This window comes from Nannospalax galili, unplaced genomic scaffold (genome assembly GCF_000622305.1).
Source record: "Nannospalax galili isolate Female #2095 unplaced genomic scaffold, S.galili_v1.0 scaffold15, whole genome shotgun sequence".
Lineage (NCBI taxonomy): Eukaryota > Metazoa > Chordata > Mammalia > Rodentia > Spalacidae > Nannospalax > Nannospalax galili.
The window spans coordinates 5002497-5029112 of NW_008337322.1; the positions used below are offsets into that span (position 1 = coordinate 5002497).

At 52.1% G+C, this 26616-nt stretch overlaps 1 protein-coding gene and 1 non-coding gene across 35 annotated transcripts in view; one reads left to right on the forward strand and one right to left on the reverse strand.

Moving 5' to 3' along the window:
* Positions 1 to 26616, forward strand: part of Celf4 (CUGBP Elav-like family member 4) — a 300074-nt gene that overhangs the window by 219451 nt on the left and 54007 nt on the right. For 19 of the 34 annotated variants that reach the window (XM_008832494.1, XM_008832498.1, XM_008832500.1 and 16 more), the window contains one exon: positions 13934 to 14012. In XM_008832494.1, the coding sequence (XP_008830716.1) occupies positions 13934 to 14012 (79 nt within the window). The remainder of the gene's footprint in view (positions 1 to 13933; positions 14013 to 26616) is intronic. The other 15 variants (XM_029563270.1, XM_029563274.1, XM_008832501.1 and 12 more) reach the window with 1 other exon arrangement.
* Positions 6313 to 6419, reverse strand: LOC115070251. Its single transcript, XR_003849438.1, has one exon. It is a non-coding gene; the product is annotated as a U6 spliceosomal RNA (small nuclear RNA).

Below are 26616 nucleotides of genomic sequence, written 5' to 3' on the forward strand. Positions count from 1 at the left end.
CACCCACACTGCAGCACAGTACCCCAGAGACCCCTCCAGCCCTCACTACACAGGCTCACACTCACGCCCAAGCCTGACACACTTGCAGGCAGTGCCGGTGACCCAGAGACCCTGGCATGTTCCAGAAGGAGGGCCGTGATCGATGCTTATTAATGAAGCTGCCCCGGAGATGGCTAATTGATGGCGGTGTGCGGCTGTTGTCTGGAATTTAACCTGATTCATCATTTAGCCTGTTGGAGGCTGGAGAGCTGTGTTAATTAATGCCAGGAAAACAGGCTTGGATGAGTTGGGTGCAGGCGCATATTAGAACACTGGAGAGCAAGGGGCAGAGGGAGGGAGAGAAGTAGGGAGGGAGAAAAGGAGAGAGAGAGGGGATGATTAAATTTAAAGCCCAGAGACAAAACAAATTCCAAAAAGAAAATGTCGCTGCCTGCGTTTGGAGATGACTCAGGTTTGTGCTTGGCCAACATCCCCAGATTGTGGCGTGGGGATTAAGAGCAATTTCCTCTTCATTTGTCATTTACTTGGTAGGGGCTTTGTTTTTGCTTTTGTCACGTCTGAGGACTCTCTCCCTAGGCCTAAGAATAAAACTGGAGCCTTGGGAAAGAGCTAAAGGGGTCCAGGTTTGGGGAAGGGTTAGAGGGTATTTGGCAGTAAAATACAAGTCAAGTGTTGGGGACAAGTCTGGTGGGGTGAGGAGCAGGTAGAGCATACTCAGAGTATAGTCACCCCAGGGGTGAGCTGGGGGAGAAAACGAGGAAGAAGGGAGCTGGGTGGATGACACAGAAAAGGGTCTCTTTTCAAGGCATGGGCCTCTGGTCACCAGTTCCCCATGCCTACTCAACCAGCTTGTTCAAGGGGCTCCAAATCCAAATCTTCAAAGTGTGGGCTTCAGTGTGGGCTGCAAACTGTCAGCTACAGCTACAGAGAGTTCCCGCCAGGCCTGGATAGTGTCAGTTCTCAGGGCCCTGTGGCTGAAGGAGGACAGTGAACATGTTTTTGGGAAAATACCAAGACCTGACGTTTGCAGAACTGCTCAATTTCTGAGGGTTGCCACAGGCTCAACTTGCCTCATGGCACAGGCACATGAGGGGAGATGAGATAGACCCTCATTTGAGCTGGAAACTTAGCCTTGCTAACAGCTAAAGCTAGGCCACATGTCTCTAAGACTACACCCCCCTAACCCCAAACACTCAATAGGCATTCCAACTTCCTCCCCCATGTAACTGTCTACCAGTCAGATTGAAGAAAGGACTTCCAGGCAATCTAGTAGCTGGTCCCTGCCACTGAAGGGCTATGTGTCTGGCCATTTGGGAACCAGTCATGATGCTGGGCTGGGGGCACAATAAAAAAAATTCAATTCACAATAGCTTAAAAAAAAAAAATACCTGGGAAGCCAGGTATGGTGGCACATGCTTTTAATCCCAGTGTCAAGAGGCAGGCAGATCTCTGTGAGATCAAGGCCAGCCTGGTCTACATAGTGAGTTCCAGGCAAAGAAGGAAGGAAGGGAGGGAATGAGGTGAGGGAGGGAGGGAGGGAAGGAGGGAAGGGGAGGGGAAAAGAAGGGAGGGGAGACAGAGAGAGAGAGAGACATCTAGGAATAAACCTAACCAAGAAAGTAAAATGCTTCTATAATGAAAACTTCAAACTATGGAAGAAAAACAGGCATGGTGGTTCACACCTATAATCCCAGTGCTCTGGGAGTCTGAGACAGGAGAACTGCTGTGAGCTTAAGGGCAGCCTGGGCTACATAGTGAATTCAAGGCTAGCCTAAGCTACATAGTCAGACTCTGTCTCAACAACAAAAACTGATCTCAAATTATACTACAGAGCCATAGTAACAAAAGCTGTCTGCTACTAGCGTAGTCACGTAGAGGCCTGGGGAGATGGTTCATTTAGTGAAGCACTTGCTGTGTAAGCGTGAGGATCTAAGTTTGATCCCCAGAACCCAAATAAAAAAACAGTGTGGTGGTATGAGGTTGCAATCTCAGTGCTGGGCAGACAGATACAGGCAGATCCCTGGAGCTTACTGACCAGCCATCCTAGCCAAATCAGCAAACCCAGGTGCCAGTGTACAGTGGGGTCTAGGGAGACCAGCACCTAGGCCATTTAGAAAGCCCCCAGAGGCTGGAGAGATGGCTCAGTGGTTAAAAACACTGGTTGTTCTTTCAGAAGACCTGGGTTCAAATCCCAGCACCCACATGGCAGTTAACAACTGTCCGTAACTCCAGTCCCAGGAGATCCTACAGCCTCTTCTGACCTCCATGGGCATTGCAAGACATGGGTGCACTTACCTACATGTAGGCAATACACTCATACACATAAAATAAAAATAATAAATAAAATATTTAAAAATGAAAAAAGAAGAAAGAAAGCTTCCTTTGGTGATAGTGGTGAGCATCAGGGTGGAGGGAGGTGTCATAGAAAAGGCCCCACCCACAGAGGCACTCAACAAGTATTGGGTAGATGAATGAATGAATGTTGTGGCCTATCAATGCACCAGGCTCTAGTGCTGACAGACCAAGTAGAGAGGACAGAGCTGGGACAGGGGCAGAGGAAAGGCATTGGCGGGGGGCACAGGTCTCTGCTGTCAGGGAGCCCCTTGCTTCTCAGTGGCACTTGCCCACCCCCATCTCAGCCTCTCCCCAGAGGTGATCTAAGTTTTGGGTTATTACTCTGGAAGGACAGGACAGGGGGCAGGGAGAGTGGCAGAAGGGCAGGAGGGAGAGGATGGCTGTCAGTTGCTGGGCACTTGTTAGGTGACAGGCGTTGCACTGAGTTTCCATTTAGCCCCTCCCCTGAACCTTCTGAGGGTGAGCCTTTAAGGGGTTAAGTAACTGCTTTATCTCCATGCACATATAAGGCAGAACTAGAACCAAAATCCAGGCCTGGCAACTAAATCAGAGCTTGTTTCATCCAGAATTATCCATCCACTGTTTTTTTACACCCCCCACCACCCTGAAGAGGGTTAGCGACCCAGCCTGGCAGAGCGGCTAATTAGCTTGGTTTCCACGGCAGCGGCTCTTAACTAAGACCAGGAGGATCCTCCCACCCTCCAATGCAGCCCTGGCTGGTGGTGAAGCCATAAGACTGAGAGGACAAGGGGCTTGAAGACAAAGGGCCCCCTGCCGTTGGAACTGTGGATGGACCTCCAAGCTTTGACTGGGATGCCGGGACCTTGTAATCCGGCCACCCTGGAGTCATAGCCGCCACCCTAGGGTTACAGATCTGTGAGCTCCACTTGGTGATCTCACTGAGACCCTTACTTTACTTGTCCTAGCCCAGAGTATTAACCCACAGACTGTTCCCTCCCCCACTGCCTCAGGGAGGGAAGGGACAAGGGACACCAAAAGCCAACCAGAGGTCTCTGTCCTGGGCCTGCGCTCGTCCTCTCAGAGGACTTCTGACCAGTCCAGGGGGCAGAGGTTGGGGAGGAGCCTACTTCGTGTGAGCCCTTTAGGTGAAAGGAGAGTGTAAAAAGATTCCAGAAAGGCGAGAATGTTCAGAGGAGGACGAGAAGGAGGAAGGTGAGCAGGAGGAAGAAGTGGAGCCGCACAGCCGCCCACCAGGGCTGCCGGTTGCTGCCTGGCTGGACACCGCAGAGCAGAGCAGCCTGTTGCATAGCAACTGCCAGCAGCCTGCTTGTCGGACTGGACCAAAGAGGATGTGTGGGCTGCAAAGGGGGCTGCCTGGACCAAGGGCTGCATTCCCTTTCCATCCCACTGGTTGCTTAGTCCCTTGGCCAGCTTTAGCCTGGGGCAAGGGTCACTTGGAAACCAAGAAGTAAAGCTGTACGGGGAATAATCAGTTTGTCCAGTGGCTTCCTTGCATCAGCCCTGTTGTTTTCCCACAGGCCCAGAGGGGTCTGGCTACCAGAGAACTGGCATCTTGCTCTAAGCATTTATCTGGTATTTCTCAGGCTTCTTTGAGCTCTCCCTACCCTCTCATGCTCTTTCTAGAATAGCCCCTGTAGAATTTGGTCCTTGTCTCATACAGGTAGGGAGCTGCCACGCCCAATGCAATGCTCAGACCCTGCCTGCCTTAACAGGCCCCCAGCCCTGCTTGCTTATCCCCTCAACCTACATGACTTTCCTCATTCTCATATCCTGTGACCCTCCCTCCACTCGCTTCCTTCCTGGAGTTATTCCAAGTGCCACCCAGCCCCAATCCCACCCACCCTAGAGTTTGAGCTTCAGGAAGGAATAAAAGACAGTCTCCCCTGTGTGGTCATGGAAACATCTAGAGCATAGGAGGGACTAGACTCAGTTCACTCATGCCCTGCCCAGAATCCCAGCTCCAACCACATGCCTGACTTCTTAGGACCTGACTCAAAACCAGCAAGCCTGGGACCCAGCCACAGCCCCAAGACAGTTGGAAGCTGTGCTGCTTCTCAGCAGCTGTCCCTCATTCCTTAACACCTTTGAAGGAGTAGACCAGAACATCTGGAGGCAATGGTCCAAGAAGCAACAGGTGTCAGGGCTGAGGAGATGGCTCTGTCAATAAAGTGCTTGCCATGCAAGCCTGAGGACTCAAGTTCCATTCCCAGCACACACTTAGCACCTGTGATCTCAGCAGTGGGGAAGTAGACACAGGAAGGTCCCTCATCTAGCTATCAGTGGGCTCCAGTGAGACTGTCTCGAGGGCAGGAGAGATGGTTCAGCAGTTAAGAGCACTGGTTGCTCTTGCAGAGGACCGGGTTCGGGTCCCAACACCCACATGGCAGCTAGCAACCATCTATAGCTCCAGTTCCAGGAGATCTGACAACCTCTTCTGACTTCCACAGTCATTGCATGACATGGGTGCACTTACATACATGCAGGCAATAATACACATAAAATAATAATACACATAAAATAATAAATATTTTTAAAAGTAAGGTGGTGAGCAACAGAGAAAAGCATCTTATATGGACTTCTAGCCATCATACACCATGCACACCTCTGCGTGTGAGCGCTCAGGTGCAACTGAGTGGATTCTATTGTGGGAGGCATAAAGTGAGTGGAGGTTAGGGGTGAGAGAGGGGCTTGTAGACCACAGCACAGAGAGAAGGTGGGGTGTCTCTGAGAGCGATCTGGACGCTGCCTCGAGCACTTTACCCACTGAATACTCCAAGGGGCCTCGGCTGGCCGGCCGGCCCCACCCTGGGCAGCTTGAACGAACAGAAGGGTAAAGAGGAGTGAAGAATGGACTGGCAGGATGCGTCTTGACCCAACAGGCATCAGGTGGCCTCAGATCTGGGAGTGGGAACAGAAGTACGATTTATTGAAAAATCTTGTCTGGAGGGCTTGCCATTTCAATGGGCTCTAGATTTGCATATTTCAACAATAACCCCCTTCTTCTGCCTGCCCCAGGCTCACAGGCTGTCTCTCTAAAGCAAGATCACAGCCACAATAAACCCTTCCTAATCCAGAGGTACAACACTGCCACTCAGCTGGAGGTCAGAGGATTAAAGGGCCTTTCTCTTTGGTCTGGAAGGGGACTGAAGGGCTTCACCCACTTCTAGCCCCTGGCAGTCCTTCCACAAGGGCAGGGTCCAGGCAAGAGGGACAAGGGTGGTGCGGTGCTTGAGAGAGGAGTAGGTCATCCATTTGTCAGGTTTTGTGTGTGTGTGTGTGTGTGTGAGAGAGAGAGAGAGAGAGAGAATGATGAGTGCCTGTACATGTGTGCATGTTAGGTGCACATACACATGTGAGTGGAGGCCAGAGGTCTGATAGATAAAAAGTAGCCATATGACGAGTAGGGTTGATCAGGAGAAAGCAGAGTTTATTAGCAAAGGAAAACATGGGACAGATTCCCTTCCAGGCAGGGAAAATGTCTGCCCCAGGTTGTGAGCTAGGGTCTTTTTAAGGGGGAGGCTTCTCCTTCCTGCAGAAGGCGGGAAGGTGTATTTTTTTTAAGTTGTGAGGGGAGCGGGAGAGGGGAGCGGGAGAACAGAACTGTTAAAACCTGTTCTCTTTAGAGATCAAAGGGGAAGCCTGCTGTGTTGGCCAAACAGTGGAGAAAAGTCTGCTTCTCTTGACTTCAAAGACCAAGGTGCTTATCAACTCGGGTCCCTTTTCTCAGGGGCTTGAGAAGTCCTTGAGACCCTGTTGGTGAGGGGCGGGGCTACCTGAACCTTAACAAGGTCAACCTTGGGTGTCATCCCTCAGGACACTGTCCACTTTGGTTTTTTGTTTTTGTTTTTTAATTTTTTAGTGGTTGACAGTTTAATACATTTATATGGTGAATTTTATTCATTTTTCCTACATACCTTATTCCTCTCCTTTCTTCTGCTGTAACCTTTCTTCTCAACAAGTCCCCCTTGTCCTTTCAAACACATGGAATGCTTTCTGGAACTGTCCTGTCATCCTTGTGCAACGGAGCCATGCTAATCTCTGTATCATTCCAATTTTAGTATATGTGCTCCTGAAGCCAGCATCGCTTTGTGTACTGAGACAGTCTCTCACTGACCTGGAACTCACCAAGTAGGCTAGGCTTGCTGGCCAGGGAGCCCCAGGGTCTGTCTGTCTCCAACCCCCCAGCACTGGAATTATAAATACTACCACAGCCAGTTGTTTTTTCTGGGGATCAAACTCAGGCCCTCATGCTTGCCCAGCAAGGACTGTACTGACTGAGCTATCTCCCCAGTGTGTCTTAAATACCCACTCTTCCTGAGGTCATGGCTAGGGGCTGCATGTGGATCAGGAACAAAATGGCTGTGGGCTTCCTTCACAGAGTGGAGACAGACATTAAACAGACCCTGGAGACTGGGACCAGAACATTCCATCAACACCACAAAGCAATAAAGAAATAAGAGGTTTGAAAGGACGCCTCAAGTAGGTTTTAAGAGGGGACACTGAGACCAACGGGGACGGGAGTCACCAAGCAGAAAAAGGGGCAGGAGCTGCTGTGTCCCAGGCAGCCTTGGAGACTGCACCCTGGACAGGGTGGGCCTCAGAGGCCAAGCCATGGTGAGGTGCTGTGGGTGCCACTCTACGAGTGCCACACCACTTGGGAGGGGGTGTCTAAACCTACCAAATCCTCATTATCAGTAGTTTTCATGAGTCAAAGCTTTCTGCTGACAACAGACAGGATTTCTCAAATTTCTACCCCTTCTCCATGGAGTGAACCATATGTGATTTATTAAGGAGGTAATTAAAGCAGTAATATATTTACAACAAGCTACAAATAGTGTGCACAGCGTCTGCTGTTCCCCTGCTGGCCTTCCTCCACAGGGGACAGGGGAAGCCCCCAGGCAGACTCACTCTTCCCTTCAACCCTACCAGCCTGCAAAGCACAGCCTGGGGATCCACCCCAGCTCGGGATGAGACCCTGTTTCCTATTGAACAAATAATTTTGTCACTCATTAGCTAACTGTTGCTAAGTTGCGTGAAGGCAAAGTCCTGGAAACAGCATGGAAAGCCGCCCACCTTTGCTCCCTGGGAGTTGGAGGGTGAGTTCTAAGTCCGTAAGGGCAGCAGCATCTCATCACTAGACTTCTATGCTGGTGGCTGTGAGTTCTCAGCCTCTATTTGCAAAAATGCCTGAAGTTGCCAAGCACAGTGGCACACACTACAATGTCTGCACTGAGGAGGTGGGGTTAGGAGGACTGCAAGTCTGAGGCTAGGCTGGGCTACATAGATCAATCCTGCTCCGGGAGGTCTCAGAAGGGAACATACTTAGAGCTTAGGGCAGGGACTTGTAGGTAGAGTTGCCTTCTGTCCTCTGTGCTCCATGCTGAGTTCTCCTTCCACTGGCAGTCCATGAGGCTCTGGGGGCCTGTTAGGGACTTTCTGGAGTTCAGCTTTCATCTGTCTCTTTGGGCCAGTTCAGTGCCCACCAAATCCTCATTGCTAATTTCTGTGATTCTGCATAAAAGGTAAATGCTGTATAATATTTACATTTAAAACAGACACTGCATAAAGACAAATGGTAAAACTGTATGCTAATAATTTTAAATTCTTATTTTTCTTTACTTAAAATGACATCAAATAGCAAATAAAAAAAAAATAGCAGCAGGCCAGGTGTGGTGGTGCACGCCTTTAATCCCAGCACTCAGAAAGCAGAGGCAGGCGGATCTCTGTGAGTTCAAGGCCAGCCTAGTCTACATAGTGAGTTCCAGACCAGCTGGGGCTACAAGAAGATCCTGTCTCAAAAAGACAAAAAAAAAAAGCAGGAGAGATGGCTTAGCAGTTAAGAACACTGAATGTTCTTGAGAGAGAGAGAGAAGGGAAGAAAGCTTTGTAGTTAATGGCACTTTTTTCCTTGCTTTTGGAACAAAAGGGCCTTCAGATTATGTCTTGCTTGCCAGACCCTTGCTGCTGCTGGGGTCAGGGCGCAGACACTCCAGGGGCCCAGCAAGGAGAGGGGAGTACAGAGCACAAAGCCTGAATTCTCCGGAGCAGAACTGGAGCTACACGCAAACAATGGTGGTTCAGGAGACCAGCAGGAGCCAGGTCCAAACACGCATGTCCACCAGTGAGTGAGTGGGCGGCTACCCCTCCCAGAGACAGCCAGGGTCTGGAAGCTGAGAACTGTGTTCCAGGGGAAGGCTGCAGGCTTAGGGAAGATGAGAATCAGCTCTGTTCACACACCTCCCCACTCACCCTCACTGGGGATTAGTCCTGGTGAGTACAAGAGCCTGACCCTCACATCCCATGTGGAGCCAGGTAGGACTTTTCATCTCTGAATGCCCATTCCCTCTGGAGAGCACCCTGGCGACACTTTCCCTTTTCAGTCTGATTCTCTGAGCCAAAGCGATTTCTTTTAAGACAGTGGCAATGCCCTATGCCACTAATCATATGCATGCTCTCTTACATAGACATGCACATGTGTGTGCACCTGTGATCCAGGGATGCTCAGATTGGGTCTGGAGGTACCAGGTCCCGAGAAGGGCCTCATGACCCTGTGGGCAGTGAAAGCTGTCCCCAAGGGAGAGGGAATCAGGATGAATACAAGGGACATGGGAGGCTCCCCAGCACTGGCTCTAGGCTCATCCTCAGCCCAGGTATCCATTCCAACCCTTTGGGAGGATGTAGCAGAAGATGGACAGTCTCTTCCTTTGGTGACAGAACACTGTTAGATGCTCAGGAGCACCTGGATGTCCAGGCTGGCCCTACTCTGGTGGGGGTGGTCATTCCAGTCCAAGGAACCCCCTGTAGAGTCGGGAGAGGAAGTGCGCTTGAAGGAAAGCACACTCCCACAAGAGCCCAGCTGGTGCCAGGGGGACCAGGACAGCAGGAACTAGAAGAAGGAGGGTCATCAGAGCCATCTTAAGACAGACGGCACCCTGCACCCTGGCTCTAAGGGGCCAGGCAGGGGACAGCTGTGAGAAGCAGAAACGGCAGCAATGAGGGCAATGGGGAGGCAGCGGCGCTACAGGAGGGCAGAGTCAAGAAAGAGCTGGGCCAGCCTGCAGCATGTCGGCCCATCAGTCACAGGCCTCTCCCTCCACAGCGGTGTATGCAGGACAGGTGAAGCCTTTCAGCCAGCTCAATCACTGTATTTATTCTAATTGTATCGTAATCGTCCCCAAGGAGCCTGGTTCAAATGAGCTTGACATTATTAAAATTTTAATGCCCAGTTTTCATAGCTGAATGAATATTTAAAGGGTATGTCCCAGCTTAAGTTATGATGATGAAGAAATTAATGGGATGTCTTGTTTAATGCGTGGCTATGTGTTGATGCAAAGAGTGGCAGAGGGAGGGGCAGGGGGCAGAGTGGGGGGCCAGGAGGGAGGGGCTGAGAAGGAGCCACCTGCCCGCTGCCCCCTCCTGCAGTAGGAAGCAGAGGTGACTGTCCTGACCTGGTGTCCCCTTCCTAGGCCAGCTCCCTCCATACACATCTCTTTCCTCAAAGCTGAACCAGAAGTTGGTGAGGATGGATCTGGATGTGGGAAAGACCAGGAAAAGGCCATCTTCCATCTGGCCCCACCCACCCTTGCAGAGCCTGAGAAACCTTCACGCCCAATTCTCCATCTGCTTCATCCTTTGCTCTTTACTCCTCCACAGACCCCTGCGCTGTCCTGGGCAGCCTGCTAACCTCTCTCCCTCAGCCACACTTGGCCCTGCCCTCTCTCACTATCCCTGCATCCTGGCTTATGCCCTCTTCCCAGGCCAGCTTGCTCTGTCCATACTGCCTTGCTTAAGTCAGAAGCAGGACTTGGTGAGGCTGGACGCAGATGGGCCAAGGAACACGAGAGGGCTGTTTTCCTTCTAACCCCAGCAGAGCCCACTCCACCGGGGAAACCTCCACATCTGAGCTTGACATTTGGCTTCACTGCAGAATAAAAATGTCAGGGGCCGTACTTCATCTGACCACCCAGCCCAGCACATCTCTGAGGCAAGTCCTACAAAAGTTGACTGGACACTGACCTCCCCCAGGTGACAATGGCTATGAAGAAATGGTTCAAAGGCACAGCTCAGTGGGATCCAAGTCAGTCTGCTCCAGTGGCCTCTATGGAGCACCCGTGGGTGAGGGCAGGTTGAAGGCCAGTGAGAAGACAGCCCCCAAGAGGAAGCCCTCAGTTAAACTAGGGTGAGGCATTAGGGAAGTCAATGAGGTGAGACCACACCCAGCACCAAAACTTGGAGGAAGTCAGGGCATGCTGTCCATGGTTGGCGTGGCAGGGAGACCTATGTCAGGAGTGAGGAGCGGAGCATCACGAGTGCCAAAATATCAAAGACAGAAGGACATCTAGTGGGTGTGTGCCCACTAGAGTGGACACTGTATGCATACAGAGATTTCATTGCTTCGTTCAGTTTTCTTTGGAAAATGGGATCCATCATATCAGAAAGAGTTCTAGCTCAGAGCCTGCCAACCCCTAGGACCCGCCTGAAGAAGCCTGGCCTAGCACTCAGAACCAGAGCAGGCCTCCCCTCTGAGAGCCAGAACCTCTTCCTCACTTTGTCACCCCTAAGGATGAGAGATCCACCTGGACACGCTGACCCATCTGGTACCTCCTGCCTCAACTCCATATGAGTTGCTCCAGTAGGGACAAAGCAGCAAAGCCCATCTGGGTCTGGTTTGCATGCCCCTGTCTGCCTTAGTGAGACCAACCCACCTCTCCTTCCTCATCCCCTGCTTCCTTATACCATCCCTGAGCCCATCTTGCCTGGCTCCCAGCATCTTCTGACTCCAGAGGCAGCGGCTAGGAACCCTGGATTCATACACCTACCTCCATTTACTACTTGTGTGATTTGGGAGCTGGTGACTTAACCTCTCTGAAATTCTGAAGTTACTCTATTCACATACATCCTAGAAGTCATAACCCAGAAATATAACACACCAAGCAGCCGTTCTTGTTCCCTGCTGGTGTACCTCAGAGTCCTGGGCGTCCTAAGCACTAGCTCCCTCCTGCAAATTAATTCCACCCTTGAGTGTGCCTTTTACATGGAAAAGGGTGGATTCCCTGTAAGATCCTTCGCCTTGGGGTGTCAGTGAGGCTTCATGAACCAGGTCTGTTCATCTGCTGGGGCTGGCTAGAACATGACACTTGCGTGGTTTAAACAACCAAAACGTGTGTCTCACTATTCTGGAGGCTGGAAGTTCAAGACTAAAGTGTGGACAGGTTCGGTTTGGGGCAGGGGCTTTCCTCCATTCTTGAAGAGGACCACCTCTTGCTATGTCCTCATCTGGCCTTTTATCTGTGTGCATAGGTCTCTGGTCCCCTCTTTGTCTCCTAATGACATCAGTCATGTGGGGCTTGCCTTTACAACTTCATGTAACTGTAGTTACCTCCTTAATGGTCTTAGTTTTTCCAAATACAAATCACTGGGGACTATTGCTTTGCCTTACTAAGGGGCAGGGAGAATTCAACCCACCACAGCAACTGTTAGTCTCAAAGAATGACCGAATGTTCAGGTCACTGCAGGTCCAAGGAGTAAACTTGAGGGAGGAAAACCAGGAAATGTGGGGTGGGGAGTATGCAAGTCTTGGAGGCAGACGCTCCACGGAGGAGGTTGAATGCAATTTGGTGGCCCAAAGAACCTGGTCCCAAACTGCTCTTTCCATGTGGATGTCTTGTCTTCACTTGCTCTTCAGGACCTTCTTACTAACCAAGCAGCTGGGTCTGTAACAGAAGGCCTAGGAAGGCCAATCTCTAAGGCCCCTGTCCCTGCGTGGAGCCCTAACCACATTTCCTCCAAGCAAGATGGAGACCCTGATCTCCATGATCCTGATCTCAGAGAGATGTTGACTTTCTTCAGCACAGGGGCTACAGAAATAGGTGCAAGAGGACACAATGTCCAGATCATAGCACCTTGATGGGACAGAATGTTGCAGGTTTGGGGGAAGACGGGAAGGAACATCACACAGCACCCTGAACTGGCCCATCTTGTCTGATCTCAGAAGCTAAGCAGGGTTCGGCCTGGGTGGTCTTTGGCTGTGGAGGGAAGATTCCCTAGGTGGACAGTGAAAAGTGCAGGCTGTAGTTCAGTGGTAGAGAACATGGCTACCATGCACGAGGCTGTAGGTTCAAATAAAATCCTACTCCTGCGAAAAGAGGGAAGTGAGATGCTGAACTCCAGAAAGCAAGCCAGGAGCGACCCAGCCCCTCTGGGAGCCCCTCAGAGCCAGATGTCTGGTTGGCCTTCTAGACACTTCCGTTCTTTCAGGGTTTGAAAGAAGATGGAGTTTTGAGGGGGAGTGAGGCACGTGCTGCCACTCTTTCCTGAGGTGGGAGTTTGCTGTTACAAGCAACCCTCCAGCTGCTCCAGCTTCCACAAAAGCACCTTTCCAGGACTGTCAAGGGGAACCTGGTGTGAAGCAGAGCACCCTGGCCCTCAGGGGTCTGGCTGGCTGGCCTTGGCTCCCTAAGTCTCCGCTCCTGTCTGCTCTGGCTCTGAATCCTGCACGCTGCCTCTGTCCTTCCCTGTGTGGCTCTGCCCTTCCCCTGGCCTCAGCTTCACCTTGCTGAGTCACGAGCATCCTCCCCGCCCTCCCCAACCCCCAGTTGTCTCGACACAGCCAAAACTCACTTCAAATCCTAGACTGGAAGGCAGGAGGCAGCTTGTGACTCGTTGGAATTGGCAACAAGGGCTTAAGGAGTGGTGGAGGAGAAAAATAGCCCTGGTTGACCCTGCCACAGGCTGGCCTGGGAAAGCACGTGACTCTCTAGGCCTCGGCGTCTCTGTCTTTGAAATGGGGGTGCTCGTACCGCCCTCTTTGCTTCTCAGGGCCTGTGCCCGTGAGAGAAATGCAATTACAGAAAGGGATCCGGGAGGGGCATACAGGAGAAGAGCTGGCAGAGATAATAAAGAGCGACGCATTGCGTGGTTTCTGTCATTTTTATTGTCTGAAACACAGTGGCAACTCGCGGCTGGAGAGACCACCCTGATGCCTGCGAGCTGGAGGTTCAACCTGGTGGACGAGCCGGGATGCTCGGAGTTCAGAGCCCCCTTGTGACCACATGGGGTATTGCAGTAATTCCAGCGAGAGGCCGGTGCCGGCAGGCGTGTTGCCCCAACGTTCTCCTGGCACGTCGCGCAAGCACCAGACAAGTGGCGGTGTCTACTCCACCCCCAGGGGACCTCGACTGCCATCAGGAACCCATCCCAGGGCTCCACTCCTGCCAAAGAGGTGGGAGCCCAGTCCTCGGTCTCAGAGATGACCAGGGCCGGTTGGCATCCTGCATCAGGACCGGCTGGGCAAAGCCAGCTGTACTGAGGAACCGAGGGCTGGGCCCCCGGTGTGCCTCGGATACAGGAGGGAGTCCTGGGCGAAAGGGTGAAGACTAGGCCCTCTATTGACCTCAGATGTTGGTGCCCCAAACCATTCAAAGTGGGATTCTGCGCTTTGGAGAATAAGGTCGCAGGAAGATGGTGGAACGTTGGGAGGACGTACTCGCTTGCCTCTAAGTGTGTGGGTCCCCCACGTGGGTGTGGCCTGCACAGGGGTACCTGAGCACTTTGACCCCAGACCCACGGTAACGCTGTCCCCTCTGCTCTGTTGCAGATGAACCGGCCGATCCAGGTGAAGCCTGCCGACAGCGAGAGCCGAGGAGGTAGTAGCTGTCTGCGCCAGCCCCCTTCACGTGAGGGCCCACTTGTCTCTGCCCCTCCCCTCTCCTCCCCTCCTCCTCCTGTCTTCCCTCCTTGCTTTGCTGCAGTGACTCTTAACTCTTCCTCCTCTTGCTGTCCCCCCTCAGGACATAGGGCTGAGGACAGGGCATTGTTGCTTTGGGTGCCTGATGTGGAAAGACCGTAGGGTAGAGCTAAGAGACAGGGGACTGCCCGCTGGTGGGAAAAGGTTTCATACCGGTTTAAGGAAAGAAGGCATCATCCCCTCCTCACCCCCACCCCCCCCATCCCCCACATCCTTTTGCACTCTCTTAGGCAAAGGGTGTGCCTGTCGAATGTTGTCTAGAAAACCCCACTGTGATGGGATTTGACTAGCAGAGTAGTGCCTGGTGAGGTGGGCCAGAGGTTGCAGTCCTGTGAGGATTCAGGGCTGGGAAGAGACACATCTAAGAGGGGCAGCAATGGGGGTGCAGGTCACACAAAGTAAGCATGAAGGTAAAGATCAGAGGTAGATGCACAAAGGCAGATGTCTGGAAGGGGACAGAGAAGGACATGGCACCCACAAATGCTTACCCCAGATCATGGAGCCCTCCAGATGCTGGCACAAGGTGGCCAAGCGCCCTGACAAGCAGGTTGCACACACACACACACACACACACACACACACACACACACCTGGGGGGACAGGACAGATGACCATTTAGAGGCAACTCTGTCATCAGGTAACAGCCCCACTGGAGTACAGTACCTTTGTGACTACTGCTCACCCCTGCCTTAGGCACAGTGCTGTTCCTATGTCCCCCCAGATAGGATCCAGCCCACTCTTCAATAGTAAAAGAAAATAAAAGAAGGCATGACAAAAAATGCCTCAAAGTCAGCCTCTGAAGCTCAGCCCTGGGACCTGGGGGGACAGGACAGATGACCATTTAGAGGCAACTCTGTCATCAGGTAACAGCCCCACTGGAGTACAGTACCTTTGTGACTACTGCTCACCCCTGCCTTAGGCACAGTGCTGTTCCTATGTCCCCCCAGATAGGATCCAGCCCACTCTTCAATAGTAAAAGAAAATAAAAGAAGGCATGACAAAAAATGCCTCAAAGTCAGCCTCTGCCACCTAGATACCTGCTCTGTCCAACAAATTGTCCCTCCCATGGTGCTGAACACCCTGCCTCACCCGAAAGACAGAAAAGCTGACACCTCAGCCCAAGGGATGGAGCAAGCTGCAGGCCCTGCGAGGGTCTAGGCCAGCAGACTGTAGTCCCTCCTGCTGCTCCTAGAATCCACCTCCACTTCGAGCTGTATCTCACACTGTGCCCTGCCCAGCCTCAGCTCTGAACATTACCCTTGGCTAATTCCTTAGGCAGGTGGACAAATTCAGTTCCTGACCAAACCCAGGACCCCCAAGGGACACTGTCCACCAACAGCAGGTCCCTACCCAAGTATACAAAGGGTCAGGCAGGCAGTGAGTTGGGCAGCCACCCATGAGCAGGATGCCCCATGGGGGATGGGAAGACGAAAGGGCTAACTGCTTCCACCTTTGGCCAGCACGGAGGGAGATCTTGGTCATTCTACCACCTGATAGGGAGTCTGTCCCAGACCAAGAACCTCTAGGAAGAGACTAGAAAGGGCCAGAAGACACCATTAGGTAACAGGAGTATGAACATGAATGGACATCAGGTTAGTCTCCGAAGTGCTGGGCAGCCTGTGCCTCCCCCAGGCTGGGCTGGCAGAGGGTTCAGATGAAGGCCAGGTAACTAGAGAAGTCAGTCAGTCCTAGCTGTCCCCTGACTCCTGGACAGGTCTTCTGACTTCTTCTGCCAAGTCTCCTACCACTGTTGGCTCTGGCCTGGGTACCCCTGGCCACCATGTCCCCAGACACAGGAATCTCTGCTCCTGGCTTTCTCCAGTTTTTAGCTCAGCTAACCATGAAGATTTCCTCTTTTCCTCATCTTCCTTCCCCTTAAAAGCCCATAAGGAAAGTAAAGACAGAACATAAAGCAGACTAAAAATATTAAAATTCAGAGTCAGTTGTCCAGGACAGAACTCTAGTATGACCACAGGTGACATGCTGTTGCCAAAGATCTGTGGTTCTCCCCAGAACAGTCTCTTGGCCCTTCCATTTCAGGCTGCTGACCTGGCTCTGGCCCTTCTTGACATGAGCTTCAGGTCCTACCCATCAGGACTCAGGCAGGGGCTTGATGTTGCCCAAAAGAATTTCATGCCCCAAGGTATAGACATACCTCACCCAGGGTTCGAAGAAGAACTCAGGACCCTGATAATCAAGGTTTATTTAACTGAGGGGTAGATATGTTCAGGTGAGAGGTGCCTAAGCAAGCATGGCCCATCCATCCAGTTCCCTCTTCCTGCTTCAGCTCCTTCCTTGATGATGACTGGATCATGTCCTTGCTCAGCCAAGGCTCAAGAGACCATGGCAGGGTCCAGGGCCTCTCTTAGAGGCAGGCCCAGTGAGACCAGGACCCAATTCTCCCAGTCATGCTGTGTCTCACCTGCAGCCCCCTGTTCTGATAGCACACCACAGCTGCCTGACAAGGTAACTCTCAAGTGCAGGCAGACAGACAGCTTGGACAGTAGGTGCCACCAGCCATCCCAGAAAGGGACAGCTGGAGACCTTGGAGGAGGTGACATGAAGAAATGGCACTTTGGGCCTTGAGGGAGGGAGACGCCCCAGCTGGGAAGAAGCAGGGGTGGCATGAAGGGAGCCCCAGCTAGAGAGGCCTCAGAGGGGAGCAGGCAGGCCTGGCCCTGGCGGGTCTCTAGAGTGGGTGTAATAAATACATCCCTCCACCCAACCCTGGCTGGGCTTTAGCGCAGGCTCTCACACTCTTCTCCCATCCCTTGCCTGGGAGGCAGTGGCTCTCCCAAGCTGCTAACCTCATCGCCTTTCTCCCATAGCTCTGCGGCTCTGACACTTGCCCCAAGCCAGATTAATCAGTGCTTTTATTCTTGCTGCGGTGGAATGGGGGAAAGAGAGCTAAACCTAAACATCTATCTATTAATTGCATATTCAATATTAAACAGGGAGATGGTCCTGAGTCAGCACTATCATCAAGCTTTTTTTTTTAAGAAAGTTGTTTTAAAATAATTTAATATCTGTTAACTACTTCTTCTGGGGGTAAGGAGGGTAAAGGAAAGAGGGAAACGTGAAAATTATTATAAGAATAGAGAACAGGAGAAATGTGTGGAAGAGAGGGAGTGGAGGAGGAGGGATGGAGGGGTGGGCCGAGAGGAAGAAGGAAGGAAAGGAAGGTGGACAGGGAGACGAGAGGTGGTGGGCTGACACAAGGCGGCTTGGAGGGAAAAGTGCTTGGGTCATGAGGATCCGAGTTTGGGTCCCTAGCACCCATGAGGAAAGCTGGGTGAGGTAGCAGGAGCTCAGCACTGAGGTGGGAAACAGAGACAGGAGGCTCCCTGGACCTCAGGTCAGTTGGTGAGCTCCAGGTTCAGTGAGAAACCCTGTCTCAAAATGTAAGGTGGAGAGTGATGGAGGAAGACACCCAACATCGACCTCTGACCTCTGGCCTTCACACTCAGAAGCACAAACTACACACGGACCCAGGGGGAGCCATGGGGCCCCAGTCTCACTCTGGCTGCACTCCTTTGCCATCCTCATCCCAGCCCCGGGAACTTTGTTCCCAGTCCACCCAGTATTCCAAAGACCTGAGAAAGTGGGACCCACAGTGCCCCTGAGCCTCCACCCAGATGCCTTCCAGGTAATCAGCATAAAGGCACTTATTTTGGCAAGCACAAGTCTTCTCCCTGCCCTGCCCACTTGGGCACTTCAAGAGACCAGCTTCCCATTCCACTGCATGTGCTTCTAGACGTATCCCATGGTTACATGGTGCTCTAGGGATGGTCATGAACTAGTTGTCAACAGACCTGTGGGTGTAGGGTGACTTTTCACTTCTGGGGCTCTGTTCTCTGATTGGGATGGATTGCTTAGCTAAGGCGGACAAGAACAACAGGAGAGTTCTGTTCTTTCTCTCTGGTGTAAGCTTGGTTCCAACCACAGGAGAAGCAAAGTGCTGACTGGATCCATCAGAGCCTCGACGCAACAGGCCCAGCTCTTGACAGTTCACTATCTCTAGAGGCCAGCCTCAAAGTGGATGGGTCTAGCCTTAGGGAGGCCTCCAGCAGAGTGGAGTGAGGTTAGAAACAATCTTCCAGAGTGGGCCTGCTTGCCTTCTGTTCCTGGGCCAGAACGCTCACATGCACAGACACACAGTGGTGGTCACTTCAGTGGCAGAATCTAGCCTAATTGTTTAAAGACAGGACCAGATTAAGTCAGCAGCCAGCCACTTGTCCTTTACCTGGTACACGTGAGGCCCACATTGGAGGGAAAGGCAGGCCAAGTCTCTCCCTACCAGACAGGATACATTTTCCCCAGAGGAGCAGGGAAGGGAGGCTGAGTCAGGTGCCTAGGAGAACGCAAAGGTACATTCAGGAGCCTGTGGAAGCGGGTCAGGTGAGTGAGGTAGGAGGAGGGAGCTTGCTGAATCCTGTTCTCCACTGGCTGCAGGGCGTGGAGCAGGCTATGGAGAGAAAAAGCTCTGCCTGGAGAGGGCCATGGAGAGGTAGTCCTGTAAACTGTTATTGGTAGACCTGCAGGGAAGCGTCTAGAAAGTGAAAAAAACTCTTTTATGTCCCAGCTCCCTCCCCAAGTCCTGCAAAAGTGCCTGAGACTGACCATCCCAGTTTCATCTGCTCCTTGGGGCTTTAGACCTTCGAGTTCAACTCCTCTCTCTCTCTCTCTCTCTCTCTCTCTCTCTCTCTCTCTCTCATCTCTCCCCCTCTCCCCCTCCCTCCCTCCCTCCCCCCCTTTCCCTCTGATCTGTGTCTCTGTCTCTTCTATCTCTGCCAGAAAATTCAGGGTGAGGAAGGAGTAGCTGGATTGAGGCAGGTATGAGTTCCCTGTGTGAGTCATTAGGCTCCCTTTTCCCTGTGTGAGTCACTAGGCTTCCTTTTGCCCCCACCCCACTCCAGGCAGGTGTTGGCCAAGTCATTTAGGCACATTCTTGTAGCCTCTTGTGGCCCACCCTGCACCCCCAGCCCATAACAGAATCTTGAGAGCATTCCTCTCCTCACAGCAGACACACTAGTGTAGCAGAGGAGTCCCGCTGGGCCAGCTAATGAGGTTGGACACAATGCATGGGATGCAGATCCCAGGCCCTCCCTGAGGCCACGTTCCCCACCATAAACCCAGGCCCCATTCCCTCCTCCCAGCCCCTCCACCATCTGTAGCCCCATCGGGTCCTGTGGCTTTTGAAATCCTATTAAGTTCCTCATTTCTCCTCCAAGCTTTATTTTATTTCTAAGCAGACAGACCATGTGCAGTCTAAGGGTTGGAGAGATGGCTCAGCAGTTAAGAACACTGACCATGTGCAGTCTATAAGGGCTCCAAGGGGCTTTTGGGGACCAGTTGAGGGGTGTGAGTCCAGGCAGGGCAGCTTCCAGCTCCAGCAGTGGTTTCAGCCCAGGCACATGGCTGGGAGAGACCCATGGCCACCTTCGGGTGCTGCCTTTCTTACCCTGGGCTCTTCAGGGATCACAATCCCCATTTACAGAGTATTCTGATGAAATGGAAGTGCAAGCTGGTCTCACTTTGTGGAAATGCAACATACAAAAGTGTCTATTTTTCCATCCTTGGAAACAATGAATGACTCACTGGACAAAAGCTTAGGGCAGAACAGAATCCCCTGAGGTTCTGCCGAGGAAGCCCTCGGGCCAGATGAGGGGCTGCAGAGCAATGAGAAGCTGGAGGGCACAGCAGCCAACCTGAAGCTATCCTGAGTCACTAGAGCTCAGGGCTTTGTCCTGTACATATTGGCCTCCAGCTTGGAGCTGCCTGGAGGACCCAGGAATAAACAGAGCAGACCCCAGCCAGCTCAGAAGGTGGCTGGTGACTGACACCCCACAGCAGCCCCAGAGAGAAGGATTTGTATGCTAACACCTTGGAGCAAAAAATGTTCCCCTTCAGCAGCCCCGCACCTTCTGAGTCCCTACAACGGTTCTGAAAGCTGGGCTAGACAGCACACTCTGGGCACAGATGTGAACGTGAGTGTTCTAAGGTGCATGCTTTGTTCCTTCACCTGAACCCACTCCAGACATGGGCTTCCCCAGCCCATGGGGACAGTAGTGTCTACTCTCCTCCTAGAACTGGGCCACGGAGGGGGATCTTGGTTGAGAGCAGCTAACTACATGTATCACACCTTGAAGGCCTTGGGAATGTTCAGCCCAGACAGCCTGGGCTCCTTGCTGGGCATCCAGCCCTACATGTACATTCTGAAAGACTGAAAAATTTGTAAGGACCAAAGCCAGATTGTCCCCCAGTGTGGCCTCCCTGATGATCAATCATATATCTCTGAACCCAGTCTCTCCCATTTTGGCTTAAGCATCTCTAGCTCTTCATTTCTCTAGATTGTGGGACAAAACTCCATCCCCCCCACCACCATCCTGGGGGTTCTGTTCTCAAAAATCCCTTTTCCTTCTGATGCAAAGGAGTCTGTCCCCCTTCTTGCTCAAGCTCCTTTTGAAAAGGAATTTTTTAAACCCAGGAAGCCATCTCCAGTTTTTACAACTATTCCAAACAGACCTGTGAAGACAGGTCTTTGTGGCTGGGGAGGTGGCTCATGGGAAAGGATCCCCAGGGAGGTCTCAAGGCACTGGGGGGGGGGGCAGACACACATTATAAATACATCTGTAACTCCCACTATAGGTGTGAAAATATAATTAACTGTAAACCTGCTGAATGTAAATGGATTTAAGTTTTCAGCTGGGGGAGGTGTGTGGATTGATCTGCATTTTGTTTTTGAAGTGTTTGTTTGTTTTAATGCTTTAGGAAACTTAAGTTGAGACAAGTTCCTCAACAAATTCCCTCTGGCCCCAGCTAATTCAGCAAAGAACTGTTTCAGGGGAATGGGATATTAATCATACCACATGGCCTTCTGGATGGTATTTAAAAGGTGCCTCCTGCCTGTGCACCTGGGAATAGAAACGACAGAGGGGGGACCAGGTCCCCTGTGGTGAACAACCCTGTTGCCACTCCCAGAGCACCCCCTCCCCCGGAGTGGGAGCCTGCAGGAGGGAGCTTCCACTTCTTGAGAAGGTGGGGAAGATGAAAGAGAGGATGTTCTTCCAGGGCTGGGCAGTCCTCAGCAGAGCTGCGAAGTATCTGTTGTCCTCACCAGGGCAGTGTAATAAGAACATGGTGGTGATAAAGGGATTCTGGGAACAGGGAGAGCAGGAAGTGAGAGGAGACAGCGTTGACCAGAGTCTGAAATATGGAGCAGGAGCAGAGCTTGCTCTGGAAAAAGATGAGCTGAACCTAGGCAGGTGTGAGGCACCCAGTGAGCTAGGCTGGAGGTCTGCTTTGAGGGTTCAAGCAAGGTGTGGGAGCTCTGGTTTTCAGGAGAGGTGTTAAATGGAGGTGTTTTGTTAGGGAGGCACACTCTCAGCCTGTGGGTTAGGGGGTGACAAGGTTCAAGCTGTATTCTGGAGTTGCTCAGCCACATGGAGGGAGGGGCCAGAGCAGATAGCTGGGCAAAGATAGACCCCAGCCCCATAGCCTGGTCCCCTGACTCCAGACACCCTGCCTTTCCCATAGGGCTGCCTCCTCTGAGAGCTGCATCCTGTCATTGCAAGGAGGATGGGGACAGTCCCTGAACATCCACAGTAGGACATGGTCAGGAACTGTGGGGTGTCCCCTCATGGCAGCTGTGGCCATCATCATTTTAGCTTTAGAGTCCTGTCTATGGGAAGAGAGGTGGTGGCACAGTGAGGGCCTCTGACAAGGTGTGATGGATGAAGTGCAAATAGAAACTGTGCCGCCCAAAAGGGGCGGGACAGGAAGGCTTCCAGGAGGTGGCAATAAGAATCATGGGAAGCATGTAGGCTGCCGTAGCAAAGGCATGGAATCCTAGATGGTTTTAAATATGTTGAATGAGTTTGTCCAGAAAGAAGGGGCTACTTAACGGAATCAAAGGACCTGGATTTGATGCATGTGTGTGGGCTCCTCTGTGTGACATGGTACATGTGTAGAGGTCGGAGGCACACTGATAGGAGTCAGTTCTCATTACCATATGGCTCCCTGGGATTGAACTCAGGTCCTCAGGCTTGATAGCAGGCTCCTTTACCCACTGAGCTGACTCACTGGTCCCATAATTTTTTTGACAGGGCCTCTCGAAGGCCTGGATCCAGAATACTGGGCAGTAGCGCAGACTAGAGAAACAATGCTAGAAAGGAAGATTAGAGAAAGACTAGAGAGGGAAACTGTAGGTGTGGGCCAGAGGATGAGGTGAAGCAATGGGAGCCCCTGAGTCGGCCTGTGTATGCAGAGGGTAGGCTCAGTCTTCTGGATCTGAAGGGCCCTGGCTGCTGTTGTGGGGATGCCCTCCCCTCCTGGTCCAGAGTTGAGGATAAAAGGCTCTTCATGCATGCAGCCACAGCTGCTGGAAATGGCAAGAGACAGTGGAGATCTGATCCTGCCACTGAATCACCTAGAGCTTCTCGTGGAAGGGCCCCTCAACTTGTAGCAGCACTGTGTGGTTGAGTGAATAGCACCTCTGTTTATGGAGGGGGAAGCAAGGACTGGGAGAAGAGAGGTGACTCCCCCAAGACATCAGCTAGTCATCAACCTTTGCCCTCAGTCCTTCTGGCCATCTCTACATCTTGATGTCTTCTCATGGGGTTTCAGAGATTATCACAGCAGATCGCCCCAAAGTGTGTCCTCCCAACATCCAAGCCTACCATCATGTCCACAGAGATGAGGCTGGATCACTTTTTGGAATGGGCTCCCTCTCATCCTATTCCACACCCATTTAGGGAATGGGCATGCAGAGGACCTAAGAAAAGGGTCTAAGGTTAGACCTGCCCAGGTGCCAGCCCAGATGACAGGAGGAAGAGCCTGTCTGTCGCCATGTGAGTGTGGGGCCCAGCTGGGAGAAGCAGGCAGAGAAAGCCCACAGAGAATTTATTGAGGAAAAACAACCTGAACCACCAGGGCCTTGCCCATCTGGAAGAAAGACTTTGCAGAGCATCTAGGTATCAACGGGGACCCATACTAGGAATATCCCATGATTTCAGCACCCTGAACACATCAGCCCAACCCCAAGTAACTGGACTAAGTGCCTCAAGACTCATGCATAAATGGCCAGTTGCAGTGACCTTCAACAGCAAAGGGCATCCCTGGTCATGCAGAGCTTAAGGGCCATGAAGACAGATGCATGACTCTAGGAAGATGCCTTCCAGCCTCTGCCAGGCCCTGGAGAAGCTCATAGTCTAGAGTGAAGGTGTGTGTGTGTGTGTGTGTGTGTGTGTGTGTGTGTGTGTGTGTGTGTGTGTATGTGTGTGTGTGTGTTGATGCTGCAGACAACAGAGGGAACCCTGCACTAGAAGGGACAGTTTGGGTGGCTTTCTGGAGTGGGCTCCCTATTGGAGAGAACTCTAGACTGAGAAACCAGTGAGGCAAGAGCTACAAGCCCCATGGTCTAGAGCCTGTGCAGGGAAAACTGGGAAGCCAAACAGTCCAAGGAGAGGGTTCCAAGAATGCCAGAGTGAAGGGCTGGGGTCTGGCTGCTGGAAGATAAGAAGCCCTGAGTCTGTGGAAGAGGCTGGGGTCCCCAGAACTGAACACGGGAAGATGGCTACCTGCAGGGAGGACTGACCAGGGTATCAGGAGAACAAGAGGTCCATGAAGGCTCCAGCTAGTAGGGCAGGTAGTGGCCATGAACAGATTCAAGAGATTCAAGAGCCCTTTGCCACTAGACGTACAAAACCCAAGTACTAAGATATCCCTGCCTTGCCACCTCAGAACTCCAGACACTCATCCACCCTTGGAACATCCCTTGACCCTTCCCATTGGCTCAGCTCCATGCCATTAGTCTGAGCCCCTCTCAGTCCACCTGCTGGTCTGTTTTCTCCAGCTGTTCCCTACAGAATCCCCAGCTCACACCCTTCTCCTGCCTTCTGTATGCACTGTAAAGTCAGTTGTGGTGTTAGTTTCTCATCTCCATGGAGACTGTGCTCTGCTTAAGAAGAAAACATGTCTGCCCTGCTCAGAGTTTGGCTGGGCACAGGCATCAGTCTTCTTGCTCCATGATGCCAGTCTTGTGCCCATGGCTGTAGGCAGGAACATGTTCCTCCCTCCATGCTCTGGACGGGTAGAGAGCAGCCTCAACTTTGGGCTCCCCACCCCCTCTGGCCCCGCAGGCAAAGGCAGGGTGGGCAGTGGGCTGGTGCCACTGACATTGGCATTCTCCTTGCAGCACATCTTAATAATTTAATGGTTATTAGCAGGGCCGCTGTGGTGGTGGGGGAGGGGCTCGGGGGAAGATTTATAGAGAGAATTCACTCCAGGTTGGGGTTTTGTCTTCCTCTGTTTTCCTGGCATTTATCATGCATGTTTTAATTTGGATCGGAGAGTTGCTACCATCTGGCCATTATCACAAAGAAATATTCATTTTCGCTGAGTGACACAGGCTCCATTCATCACAGAGTGTGCTGATTGCCCCGCGAGTGCGGGCTGCACTTTCTCCTTCACTGGAAATGAACCTTGAGCTGTGGAGCAGGTCCAATGTGCCAGGAGCAGAGGCACACGACTGGCAACTGCCACTGACCCTCCCAGCCAGGCTGGCAGGGGCAGTGTGGGGGAGGGGCAGGCACACATGCTCCTATCTCCCACATCTGTCGTGCCTAAGGTCATGGTGACCTCTTCAGTCTCACCCTAGGCTCATGACAACCAGTCCCTCCCAGAAGTCCCTAGATCCAGGGTGGTCAGGTCACAGAAGTGGCAAAAGGGCACCTCTGACTTTGCACCTGCTTCTGATGTTGGCCTGTCAAGGGTGTACTTCGCTTAAGCAATCTCCCTACCAGAACCCTACCCAAGTGGTGTCATTCCATGTCAGGACCTGGTATGAGACGCAGGAACTTTTCCTTCTTTGCTCATCATGTGATGGTGCACCATCAAGCTGGACCACAGGGAAGAGACGATGAGGGTGCCTCCCTCTAGGATGGTTCCTTTAATCCACCCATCACTCACCAGGACATGTCATCAGAGGAGGCTGGGCGTAGAACCCAAGCATGGGTTCTATGGCTAGGACCCCTAAAGGGGTGGTACAGAGCATCCCTTAACTAGGTAAGACCCCACTTGAAATCCACTCAGTGAGCATCCTTCAGAATTGCTGAGTGGAAAGAGGAGGAAGAAGTCTCCCTTGACCCACTGCAAGTCACAAGCCAGGCACTGGGAGATGCTCAGACCCTTTCTGGGTCCCCTGTCTTCATAGGGAAAAGGGTAAGAAAAAAATCCACTGTTCCTATGAGGTCACTTACACAGACCCAGTGAAGATTCTGACTCTCAGACATGAAGACCTGGACAGAGCTATGTCCCCTCACCCTTCCTGGCCAGCAGGAGACTCTTAGGAAGGGAAGGTATTAGGGACAGAAATGACATCATAGAGGGAGAGCTGCTTTACCAGAGAGGCAAAATGGGGCTGGAGAGCTTTCTAATAATTAAACCTCTCCTAGGTTTGGACAGGTATTCAAGGGCCAACTAATGCTTCTCAGAATTCTGTCCCAGAGTTGTGGCCAGACCCCCAGCCTGAGATCCTGACACTGTTTCCTCTGGCCCCAAGACCTCGGTTTAACCAAGACCTGGAGGTCTGATCTGCATCCAAAGGCAGCCCTATGCCAGCTTTCATGCCTCGATCCCAGCAGGAGGAAAGCCACAGGCCATGTCCTTGCCCTGTCCTAACACACTCTGTTCCATTGGCATAGAGGCAGAGTTCATTTCCAGGGTTCTGCATCCCAACAGAGGTATGTTACAGCTCGGTTCTTGGCTACCTAGAGCTCTGGTCCTGGCTGTGTATTAACTGGGGCATAACCAGAGAAATGATGAGAAAACAGGCCTGAATGGGGACCTTAAATAAGGGCCCCAAAAAACCAGCTGACCAGGTATGGACCAGGACCTTCTCCTGAGTCACTGCCCCCCACCCCTGGCTCCTGTATTATTACTACATGTACAGAGAGGCAAATGAGACTCCAAGGTTCATTTGCTGGTCATCAGCCTTCCAGGCCCTCGAAGCACCACCCCCTTAAGGGTTGTCATTTTAACCAGCCAGGACTCAGCTCAGGCCAGTTGGGAGCAGTAGGCACAGCATTCTAGACAGGGCCACTGCCTGCCTGTCTCCAGCACTTTCTCCGGAGCCTGGCATTGTAGAACTAAGTTAGCTGTTTTTTCGGGACCCTCGCCTCCCTTTCCCAGTCGTGTGTGTGTGTGTGTGTGTGTGTGTGTGTGTGTGTGTGTGTTGGCCCTTGCTGTGGAATGCAGAAACATTCCAAAAGAGAGGCAGAGGCGGGGTGAGCCTGCACCACCAAGCACGCGATCTGCCCCTCCTCCATGGAACTCATTCAGTGACACCAGCAGCTCTGAAACATCTGCTCCTCCATCCCGGGACCCGCAATTTGAATAAATTTTCCCGACGTGACGGCAGCCTGTTATTAATGGCTCGAGTTTTATAAGATGCTTTAGTTTAATGACACTGTGGCCCGACGCTGCGCCTCTCCTGGGTATTTTTATATTTCGTCCCTTCCCCTGCCCCGGCCCGG